At 41.5% G+C, this 12,315-nt stretch overlaps 1 protein-coding gene across 11 annotated transcripts in view; it reads left to right on the forward strand.

The window, feature by feature from the left end:
* Positions 1-12,315, forward strand: part of LOC100867097 (uncharacterized) — a 103,986-nt gene that overhangs the window by 53,422 nt on the left and 38,249 nt on the right. For 10 of the 11 annotated variants that reach the window (XR_015291897.1, XR_015291899.1, XR_015291898.1 and 7 more), the window contains exons 8-14: positions 4,367-4,618; positions 7,978-8,300; positions 8,628-9,207; positions 9,400-9,818; positions 10,081-10,210; positions 10,285-10,746; positions 10,974-11,144. Coding sequence is in view for 4 of the 11 variants with exons in the window: in XM_086907545.1 (XP_086763671.1) it covers positions 4,367-4,618; positions 7,978-8,300; positions 8,628-9,207; positions 9,400-9,818; positions 10,081-10,210; positions 10,285-10,746; positions 10,974-11,144 (2,337 nt within the window). In the remaining 7 variants the exon portion in view is untranslated. The remainder of the gene's footprint in view (positions 1-4,366; positions 4,619-7,977; positions 8,301-8,627; positions 9,208-9,399; positions 9,819-10,080; positions 10,211-10,284; positions 10,747-10,973; positions 11,145-12,315) is intronic. The other variant, XM_086907547.1, reaches the window with a different exon arrangement.

The following is a 12,315-nucleotide window of genomic DNA, read 5'->3' on the forward strand; positions in this document are numbered from 1 at the left end:
TCCACTTTCAAAGAAAAAAAAAAGTTAGAAAATTCAGAGCAAAATCCTGAAATACGTGAAATTTTTGATCTAATTCGAGAAATAGAGAAATTCACTTGACTTGACGTCGAAAAGAAAAGAAGGGAAAGTAACAATATTTTTCCAACCGAACGTTTATGCCGAGAAAACTCGAAGAATATCTCGCAAAGTTTCCAACGCGTCATAAACTTGGGTCGAACGGCCGCTTCGGCCATGAACTACACCTTGTTCGTCGCTATTTAGAACCTGCACTTTCGCTTTTTCGAGGCACCGGGAAAGGGACCGACAGTTCGTGTCAAAAGATTAACCAACAGAGAACGGATAAGCTCGCACGGCTACTTTGCACATCGGTGAAACCGCCACCGTGAAATACAACTAAGTCTTTCTTTCAAATTTTCCCCTTTTCCTTCGTTCGTGCGTATGTTTTTAAAATAATGCGTTAATAATCCTTGACGATTATAATTGATTGGTGGCTAAATTCTGTCGAAGAGAATTTTGATGAAAAATTGTTCGAGGAAAATGAATGAGTTTTATGAATAATTTCTATTTCTCGGTCATAATTTTAAGTATCTTTATATAGCCAATAAATGGAAGATTCACTGCAGGTACTTTGCTTAATAACCGTCATAATACGTCTTTGGTGCTTGGATCCCAATTGTCCTAAAAACCATTTTAATTCTCTCTCCAACAGATAATATCTTGTCTTATTTTTGCTACCTGTTGCTGCCAGTAATCCATTATGGATACCTTCTTTTTCATATCTTCTCGAATCTCTTACATATATAGTTATTCACGTTTCAACAAACAAAAATTCTCTTCTACGCCTACCAATTCTATAATTTGCTCCAACATTTAAAATCGTTTGGAAATTGTTGGTATTTTTAAAAAATCGATTTTTAACGAATCGATAAATATACGAAATATACAATTTGAAAATTGTTGCAGAAATTAAAAATCCATAGAAAAAAATCGTACGATGAGATATTCTTTTGGAATATTCTTAAATTCTTTCAAAAATTCTTATACAGCCAAGTCTCGTACGTTATTATCGTTTAATTATCATCACCGTCGTTCAATTATTAGTCATATTCCTTTTCTTCTCCACTCCTTCTCCCCCTCCCGATGAAGCCACCACTCCTATTCCACGGAGAATTTTTGGAAACCTTTAATCTCCCCTTACCTGTCCCGAGGGATTTTAATTACGTTGGAGTTACGGTCAGGTAGCACGGCCTCGAAACGCAGGTAGTAGTAGTGGTCGTATCAACGAGTCGTCGAAGGGAAGCATCGTCGATCGACGACGTCAGTATTCCGAGAAACGCAGAGCGGTGAACCGGCGATCCTAGGAGGACGAATGCCAGTTGCGAAAAATCGATCGTAGTTAGTCAAAGAGAAGCGATCGAAAAATGATCGAAATTAGAGTGAGTGATTTACTTTTCCGCGTGTTTGTACGTATTTGAAAGCATGTCGTTATGGGCCGGTGGTCCCGCTGAACTTTATCTACGACACACAGGATACAGCCTGCGATTAGATTCTTGGAAACGCGAAGGCGAGAAAAGGATTGTGCAAAGTGTGCGTGAATTATTATTAACCGATTTTCGACACTCGTATATGTAGATCCAGAAAGGTTTCTAAGTGTTGAGTTTGACATTTTCCAAGGGATTAAAATTGATTGGGAATTCAAGGTTTGGTGAAAGTTTCTTTGCGCGTCCAATTGTGTCCGATCGGTGGAAATTTTGAATTCGTTAAAATTGTCAATGAATTTTTGAAACGTTTCTCTTTCTCGTACGTCGTACATCGAGTGTCGAACGTTTAAGAAAATCTGTTCGTTCGTTTTCCTCGAAATTACAGCCGGGAGGGAGAAAAGATTCGCGAAGAAAGTAAGGATAATAGGAAGTCTGGAAAGGGGTCACAGAGAGATTCAGATGGAATTGCCGGTTGCCCAAAACCTTTGACGAGCTCTAGCGGTCGTTGATTAACGGTTGTGGCTTTTCTCGGCCTTTTGTTACGGAATTGTAATACCACGTGTGTGTATTCTCCGCTTTCTCTTTTGCGGAGCCCATCTTTTTCGTTTATTTTTCTTTTGTTTTTTTTTTTTTTTTTTTTTCCTTTTTTTTTTCTTTTTATCCCGGTTTCTAGTAGGTCCTGAATAAAGCGAAGTAGGCACATCATTCGTGCGAAATTCCAGCGATGCTCGATAATTGTGAATTTGCTTTTTCAATCGTGTTTTATCTTTTTTTTTTTTTTTTTTTTCTATCGTGAATACCGTTCGTTGAAAACTTGTTAAATGTTACACGTTCTCCTCCCAGTATCGATATTTCGTCCTCTTAGGTTATTTTTTCCATTGGACGAATCGAAAACGAAATTTTTGACAATTTTTAATTAAAATTCGATAAGTTTTTCACAAAGAGGTGAGTTCGTAGTTTAATATTACGATATTGCAGATTTTTTTTTTTTTTTTTTTTTTTTTTAGGTTTTATTTCGTTAATAAAAATTTCAATTCAAGAAAGTGTAGTAGTATCTTTTCTATTCTGTTTTATGTTTTATGTAAAATTAGACGGCGTATTATTTATTTATCTTTTTTCACAAATTTATCTTCCGAGCAAGATAATTCAATGAGTGAAGAAATTGTTATCGAATCAATGTTTTCTAATGTTTGTTTAATTCCGTGTTTCATTTTATCTGCGATTGAAAATGGCAAAAAAAAAAATGTAATGTAATCGTATCACGTATCACATTGTTATCGTACAATAATTTGTCCTCTAAAGCACTTTGTTTACTAAGAAGTATTAAGAATTCTCTTCTGCGTTAAAATAAAATAAAGATTGAAAAAAGTTCCGATTATTTTGTACGTTCATTTCTTCAATCGAGAATTTATATTTAACTCATCTATTAGAAGAAATGGAATCTAACAGGCTGTTAATATTAAAAATTATTGAAATTAACAACTAAATACATTAGAAATTGAATTCAAATTATTCCAAATTTCACTCGCAAATAGCTAATCATTCGCTCAAATTGCAGCCTCTAACTCTTTCTTTTATTCACTTATATTTTATTATTCCAGACAATGAAGCAGCGCGCTTTTTATTTATTTATTTTTTTTCAAATCTAGATCGTAGAAAGTTGATGAATTCGATGAAACTCGTGTGATCTTTCGTAAGCCACGTTTAGCTATCTAAACGAGATGTAACGATTATCATCGAGATATCTCTACGTTACGCCTTTCGCTCTTTTTGACCGGCAATTAAATTAACCCTTCATGAAGATCAAGTCGTATAATAAACTTTTATCGTTTATTCCATCTGAAATTTTACCAAATCATCATAAAAGATTACCATCAGACAAGAAACAAACGAAATTACAAAATCTTCGCGAAGTATATTCAAAATTGATCGGAGGAGGAAAAGAAAATAGCTCCTCGAAACGGATAACTCCGAATAAACGGACGTGGAAATCTACTTGTCCGATTAACACATGAGTTTAATTGATACGACAATAAGGTAGAGGAGGTGTGTATCCAGCAGGTTAATCCCATAAATCACAGGTTTCTAAATTTAGTCGAACCGCGGTGAAATCGGCCGTTAATCTTGCGTTTATTCGTACATACACGATGCACACGCGTTTCCTCTTTGCGATGCGCTCGCGTATCACTCGCGTCCATCGAACGTCTTTCGTTAGTCACGTTGTGTCGATTGCGATGCACGCGCATCTTTTTGTCTTGGACGATTCGAAAAAACGGATCGATCTCGTTTCCGCTCTCGAAACGAGGATAATCGAGTATCGATTAGCATTCGTGATTCCCACTTGAGAGAGAGAGAGAGAGAGAGAGAATTTTCTTTTTTCTTGCCGACCTTCTTCGTCGACGCCACGACCTCGACAGAAATTTTTACTCGCCCCAGCGAAATTCGAAGCCTGCTTAAATTTTCGACGGAGTGAAATATAAAAGCAGGAAACGACGTTTTAGTTTATTCACGGAAAAACTGTTGGAACGGCGCCAATGTAAAATTAGTCGAAAAATTGCGCTTCGTGGCCATTCTCTTTCAAGCGTTCTCCGATTTTCGCTGCTCGAAAGATAGATAGTTTCAAGATTACTCTCGAGAGAACGGTAAATTTATCATCCTCGACGATTCCCAATTTCGACGAAAGGCGTTGTTTCGAAAAGTCCAATCGATGAAAAAACGAAGCAAATCCCTCTGAACGCCCGATTCCCAATTTGAAAGGAAAGGAAGGCTCGCGTGACAAAAGGTGCAATTCGTACGCGTCGTGTGGAGGGGCGTGGTGGTGGTTGGGGCGGCCGATCCCGAGAGAGAGATAATCAGATGAAACGATTCGGCCGTTTCTGTTGCAGAACTTGGTGCCTTACAGCTGCAGTAGCGACAGCGACGAGGAGCCAGTCACGAAGCAGCCTCGACTCAGCCGCAGACATTCACGGGGTTCTGGAAGGGAATCCCCGGGTCAGTCGGCCCGTTCGACTCGCTCGAAACGCCACAGAGCCACGAGATCGCGATACTACGAGGATCAAGCCGCGAGCAGAGCGGACCTCTCCGATACGGACGCCTTTTCCGAGAATCGATCGATCGGCGATGGATCCTATTTCGAGGTTCGTGCACGAAAATCATTTATCACCTCTTTCTTTCTTTCTTTCTTTCTCCTCCTTCACCTTCTCTTCTTCTTCTTCTTCTTCTTTTTCTTCCTCTCCTCGCAGCGTGGATATAGCTGGGTTACTTACCTGGCTCGTTTGTAGTAACGAAGTGGTCGTGGAACCGGTATGGCAACGTTTCCCAAACTGTTCCTCCTCAAGAACAATGGAGCACGCGTCGTTGGGAGGAAGTTTGCTTGATTAGCGTGCAAGCCTGCTTTGACGATTGACGCGCGCGTGTGTTGTGCGTTGCGTGTACACTTGTGATACGTTAACGAAGGATGGAGATCGGTTGGATCTCGAGAACATTTTTCGAGTCGAATAGTTAAAATAATGGTGCTAATGGTTCGTGACGCGTTCCAGTGATTAATTTTACGTGCATTGGGAATAATTCTTTTTTTTTCTCGAGTGTTTAAATAATAGCGAATAAAATTTTTCGAAAAAGAATAATTCGAGATTGAGTAAGTTGAAATATGGATTTCGGGTAAATGTGTTTTTCGTGGAACGTGGTTTCGTAAGAATATCGAGTCAGTTTGGGAGACTGTTTGCGGTTATTCGAGGATGAACGACACCTGACTGCGCGAGTGAACCTGATCCTTATTAGCTAACGGCCATTGTTTCGTTTCGACCACCGTTTTGCATTCCTCGTGCATGCGTTACGTTACATAGTTGAGTCGAACGAAATCGAGAGCACGTTTCATCGATCTTTATAACTCTGTGACTCACTCACTTTTCTCTAAAGCTAAATATTTCCATCTTCTGTGAGGTGTACTTTGTACTTTGACTCCTTCGAATATGGTAAATAATTTCAAAATTATATTTTTTATCACCGTTTCGAAAAGAAAAAAAAGAAGAAAATCGAGAATAATACTCGAAGGAGAGAAGATTAAATAATAAATCGTAATCGGCTGGAAAGATGCAACGGTATCGAACTTTCGTCTTCCACGAATCGTTATTTTTCCCTTGCCAACTCACTTTCTAAACGTCTCAAAATTCGTTCTGTATCTTTATATAAATTACAAAACATCCCTCCAAACAATCTATCTATCATCTCGCGGAGATGATCGTTATTAACGTCCATTGTCTCTTTTCATGGAGAAGAAAATTGATCCCTCGACTTCGATACCGTGCATTCACCTTTCAATATTCTCTCAACACTCTTTGTCTTTGCCCGTTCAAATCATTTTTTTTTTTTTTTTTTTTTTTTAATTTTCATTCGCCATTGTTACACATCGAATCGAGATCGAGAAAACATTTACTCGATAATTGGGGGGGGGAGGGAGAGGAACAAGTGAAATTCTCGAATCGGACTTAATTTTGATCGAATTAAGAGAGAAAAAAATTGGTCTCGAAAGGGTTAAGGGGAAAGTAGCGGCGTGAAATCGAATTGGACGAAAACGAGGTTGTTCCTTCGTCGTATCGTCGATAGCATCAAGACTCTACACGTTTGTTCGTCACACGTGCGTTACCAGTGTGAATGATCTATCGTTCGCGATGTATATATATATAACGACACAACAACAACAACAACAACAACGTGATTATGCGTGCGTGGCGCGGAACGCGCGCGGTTCCACGACGTTCATTTCGTTTCATCTCTTTGTTCGTAGGTGAAATTGATTTATAAGATGTTGAATTAATCGTCCCTCGAGAGTGGATCCACGTTCGAATTATCGTTCCCCTTTGTCGAAAGTTTATCCTTTCGAAGATTTATTATTGAAATTTTTACGGCGAACGAGCGATTATTTTCTATTTTCGATCGTCTTTCTTTTTAATTTCGATTAATTTTCAACGAGAATCTGTTTGAAAAATTGAAAAATTTCAATATTCCTTTTTTTTTTTTTATTATCGATCATTTCCCACTCGAAACTAATTTTTTTTTATTATTCATTTACTGGCAGCGCCTACGTCTTTCCTTTCGTATCCATCTCTTTGTTGTTACCTTTGTTGAATGAAATTGATTTACGACGAATTTTTTATTACGTAAATTAAACTTTCGATTCGTGTCAAAAAATAATTTATCGTTTCGCATTCGTCTCTTTAAACCGTGGTTTTCGATCGACAGAGAACCTGTTGACACGAAAACTGACTTCCATTATTATTATTATTATTATTATTATTATTATTATTATTATCATCGAAATCTTTGAACGAGCGGATGAAAGTACACGCGAAGAATACGTTTCGTAGAATACGTGAAAGAATATTTTTCTTATTCCAGTTTCTTTTTCTTCCTCTCCTTTTTCGTTTCGTAAGCTCGAAAATTTTTCTCGTTCGAACCGCGTTGCTCTGCTCGAGCGGAATCGAGAACTCGACTCGGGAGGAGAAAGTGCATGGAGGAGCCTTTTACCTTTTCAAATATTCACCAGGCGAAATAAAATAAAAATTGAAATTGACGCGTAATTACGCGTACGTGACATCGAGGAACGCGCCTCCATTGTGTCGACCTTGTCTCGAGCGAATACGTGAATATCTATGAACCCCACTCGCTTGTTCTATCTTCATTTTCCTGAATCGTCGTACGGAACGAGACTCGATCTCGAATTAGATCCTGTTTTAAATACCATTTGAAAAAAAAAAAATCGATATTTTATCAAATCTCCCGATAAAATCTTAACCAGATACATCTAATCGGATATCTAAGGCAAATTACGTAAAGATAGCTTGATTTCTTGATTCGAAATGATTTGCTGGATAGCGAGCGATTGGTTTGCTTCTTGTTCGCTTCACCTAGATCGATCGAAATTCGCCTTTCTTCGTTTCGCCGGAATAAAATCGAACGAGAGCGCGTTACGTTAAGGAATCGACCGAGGGTAATAAAACACTTGGAAGCGTGAAATTTTCACGGTTGCGTCACGGCCGATTTTACGGAGCACGAGAAAGAGAGAGAGAGAGAGAGAAGAGAATCCGTTTTGTCGAGCAACAAACAAGAACGAGAGGGGGGAATGGCAAGAAATGGAACGAGCTACGCTTTCAAACGAATCGTACACACGTTTCTTTTTTTTATTACACGTGATGGAAAGGAACCCATCTTACGCGCGTTGCCACGCGATATTTTGCGTAGTATCGTAGCCAGTTAGCGGCCTGATCGATAATTAACACTTCTTATCGTGGAAAATAATCTGTGCACGCGCCATCAGTCGCGGAGCAGCGATGGGAGCGCGAGGTTCTCGACGATGCCGCGCATTCTTCCATTCCAACTCTTCGCTCTCCCATATTTTTGAAAAAAAAAAAAAAGAAAGAAAGAAAGAAAACGTTTCTCATTGTTCTCTCGTTGTTCGATCGAAATCGAGGAGGAAATGAATTATTGACGATTGCAGGATGAACTGTGCCAGCTGTGTGTGATGGACATAAAGTCCGAGGGAGTGGAAAATACGCAAGAAATAAATCGAATCTCGTGCGCGTCGGTGGACCAGGCCGAGGAGGGCGATATCGAGGAGGACGCGGTTACAGAGGACGAGGAATACGATATGCCACCCATACCGGACACCGTCCCGTTGACAAATTCGACGGCCATCGTGGAGAGTTGCGATCAGATCGACGGCCAATCCGGGAACGTGGAACAGTCGAACGGCAATTTGCCCGCCAACGAGCCGGTCAAACGTCGAAGAACCACGCCCGAGGAGGTCGCATCTTTTAACACGTAAGACTTTTATCGACATTTTTTTATCGCGACTTCGTTTGAACGAATATATTCACTCGACGATAGTTCCAATAGTTCGATTCTCGTCTTATCGTTATTTTATCGTCTGATAAAATCGTAAATTTCGCCAAACTCGCAGATAGCTTCGATGTTTGTATCGAAACGAGAATTCCTTTTCATGGATGGAATTTTAATTTTTAATCTCGAGGAACGGGATTATTTTCCCAATTTCTTCCTACCTACAGTTTATTGCCAAGAAACACAACACTTTTGCCCTTCCTTCCTTCCTTCCTACCCACCTCTTTTCTAATCCGTTCCGTTTATTAGATCGGACAGAAAATCGAAGAACTACGCGACCTTCTACTTCTGCCACCTGGACACCGACTCGGAGCAGAACGAGGAGGCGGGGATCGTGGTGGAGGACTCGTCCGAGGAGGAGTGGACGTACACGTCGTCGCGCGGGAACAACACGGTGGCGGCCGAGCAACGAAAAACGAACGTGTTGGTGCGGCTCGACTTCGGCGAGGGGGATATCCCCGAACCCCGGCCGGCCGTGGACATTGCGAAAACGAGCGAGATGAAGCCTGTCAACGAGGCGCGCAACACCGTCTCGGAGGGTGTCCTCGACGAGACTTCAAACGAAACCGACGAAGCGTCCTCCCAACGCGAGAAGGACAGCGACGACGAAACGAGGAACGACAAGACGAGGATACAGAGGCTGATCAAGGAGGTGGAGAAATTGGTCGGGGAGGAGAGGCGCAACGGCGCCCCGAGGACCTTCTCTCAGCTGATTCTCGACGACAAGGGTAGCGGTATCGCGAATAATCACAGGGCCAAGTACGCGAGGATCAAGGAATGGCTGAAATTGAACAACGTACGGGGCCACGAGGGACGATCCACGCTACAGGTAACGCCATTTCCCCCCTTTCGAAAATCTTCACGAGCCAATTTTTCAATCGAATCGCTTCCTTCGTGCCGCGTTCGTACGAAGCGTAATTATTTGGAACGAGCGGTGTCGAACGTGCGCGCGCCATTTGCGTGCAAGGAAGAGGAGGAGGGGACGATTATAAGGTTTCGTAACAATGAACGCGAATTACAGCCGTTGGATAGCTGCGATGCGAGCGGCGAATACACGACGGAGGATTCGGACGTGGAGAGGCAGTCGGTCTCGTCGGAGGATCTGCAGAGCAGCGTGGCTACGTATCGAAGATTCGAGGGGGCGCTCGGTTGCACGTCCGTGTCGCAGGAGATATTCGACGACCCCGAGAGAACACCGGTGAACGAGGGCCACCCGATGCTGTGCGTGGTGGACGCCTCGGCCACGCCCAAGGTGGTGATGCGGCCCAAGCAGAAGACGAACGGGCCCAGGCCGTGGAGCGTCTCCTGCATCTCGCAGATCGGCAACAATTCCAATTTGAATCAGACCAACGACCCCATCTCCCAGTTCTCCATCAGCGAGACGGCGTTGCATCAGCTCATCGCCACCCCGCCGACCAAGTCCGTGTCCCTCGATGCAACGTGAGTCGTCTTTTCTTTTTTTTTTTTTGTCCACGAATTTTCTTTCCACGAAATCGTCGATTCGTTTCGCGACAATCCTCGATTCGAACAACTTTTGTGAGAAAATATGAGATTATAGCATTTTGACGGTAAGCGTGATCGACGCGCATTATTCAAATCCATCGCGTGCCGGCAAGCTTCCAATTGCCTCCTCTCTCTCTCTCTCTCTCTCTCTCTCTCTCTCTCTCTTCCACGAATATCTCAACTCGTGTTTAAATTACAGAGGATCACGGAAATCGTTCAACAATTCAACGTCCACGTTGCTGGAGGAATCGATCATTTGCCACGACGGGCGCATGGTTCGAAACAGTTCGTTGCGCAGGAAGAAGAGCAGGTTGCGCAAGAAGAATCTGGTAAGATCTCGTTTCGATCTCTTACGAATCGAGATCCCTTCCCTCCAAATTTCCTCAAATTGTTCGTTCTTCAGGGCCGTAAGAGCGACTCCAGCCTGGAAGGCGTGAACGCGAATCATTCCGCGGGAAGTGACGGCAGCTCGTCGAACCAGCAACGATCCCCCCGAAAGATGGGCGGGAATCGGGCGATGCGCACCATTTCGAGAGACTGTCACGGCCGTTTGACCACCCTCGTGAAGTCAGGCTCGTTCTCGGGGTGCACCGCCCATCAGCAACTCTCCGCGGAGAGGACGATCGTCAGCGACCCGACACCGCCGTTCAGGTTACCATGCTGTACTTCGGTGGCTTCCGTGTCCGAGACCGAGGGCGAGGAGCAACGTAATCGCGCCCGCGGCTGTTTCCCCTTCGACGACAATCTCTTCGACACCGTGCTCAACAAGGAGCTGTGCAACCAGCAGCTGAATATGGATAGCGATATCGAGATGAACAGTCTTGGGAACAACTCGTTCTCCGAGCAAGCTTGGGATAATTATCAGGTAATCGGTTACGATACTCTTTGCTCTTTTATTTTTCTTTTGTGTGTGTGTGTGTGTTTTTTTTAAGAAGATATATTTGCAACAACACGGTTGTTGTTGTCCCGTGGGGGAGGAGAAGAAGTTGTTTCAGGAAATTAATTTTTTCAAGGATTGATTCGAGATTGAGATGTTGCGTTGCCCGTTTCCGATGATTTATTCTTAATATGTAATATGTGTGTTTCCGATAGGAGAAATATATGAGCGAGCCATACAGCGAAGCACCGGATATAGAAACGGCACGAAGATTATTGGACTTTGGGGACGATTATCGAAACTTTCTCGATAGTCAGTCCGATTGTGCCTCCAGTATGAGCGCGATAGCCGCTAGTTCTCCACTGCCTAGAAGTCGTATGCATCATGTACGTTCCATTCTATTATTCCTTCTTGATCAGGTGTCCATATTTTTTCTGTGACACTGCATCTGTTACACTACTATCTTTGCACACGGATTTCCCTTATCTTGTAGACGTATAGATGCGGTACGCGGTGCCGCATATGGATCAATATTTGTACAATGAAAATAGATATGGGTGATATCCATCATGGTGATATCGCATCGAAAATAGAAATATAATGTCAATTTGTATCATATTACAACACCGAGTGTTCACGCTTCCCGTTTTATTAGCGAGATCGATAATAATTTTTAATGCGATTTATCGTTTTATTTTTCAATTATTAATGCTTACAAATTTTTTTCATAGATGTTGGCGTTTTATAGAAAAATAAATAAATAAATAAATTGACTTTTGTTCGTTGTTAGTCTACTATTGCTGTAGGATGAGTGTAATTCTACCGCAGTGAATAAAAGTTTAATTTTAATCTGTTCAACGATAAAGTCAGTTATTTGATATTTGCAAATAAATTCATTTCTACCTCGTTACTTCAAGTCGAATTATTACCTTGCTCTAGATTTTCTAACGTGTACATTTTTTTTTTTTTTTTTTTCCCCCTTTTTTCATCTTTGCACGCACTATTCGAAACGAGTTGAATTATTCATGAGTTTCTTTTCTTTTCATCTCGAGAATATAATTCAAACGTAATGATTATTGGTTAGCACTTTCTAGTCCATTCGCGCATAATATTATCTTGAAATGAAATTTTCTTTCACGCAACGCATTTCTCCGTTCGAATCTCTCTCTTCTCTCTCTCTCTCTCTCTCTCTCTCTCTCTCTCTCTCTCTCTCTCTCTCTCTGTCTCTCTCGTCTTTTATCAAGCCTTCTTTGAGATGAACGCGTCTCTGCCATGACGATCTCTTAACGAGGATAAACGAAGTAATTACTGACACAGTCGCTGCCAGAGATGTCTCGTGGACGGTATTTGGAGCAAGATTTCGACGACAAATATCGGGTTTATATTCTGATGAATTACACTTGTATCGAATAAAATTTTATATATTTATTTTCGTCCAATTTTTACGTACATTTTTAATAATTTTTTCTATGATGTATAAAAATGTATCCGCAGTATTATTCATAAATATCAAATAAATATAAGTATTTAACATTTGATATTATTGTTGATATCATT

This window comes from Apis florea, unplaced genomic scaffold (assembly GCF_048593485.1).
Source record: "Apis florea isolate Af1SG1 unplaced genomic scaffold, ASM4859348v1 contig_2897_pilon, whole genome shotgun sequence".
Lineage (NCBI taxonomy): Eukaryota > Metazoa > Arthropoda > Insecta > Hymenoptera > Apidae > Apis > Apis florea.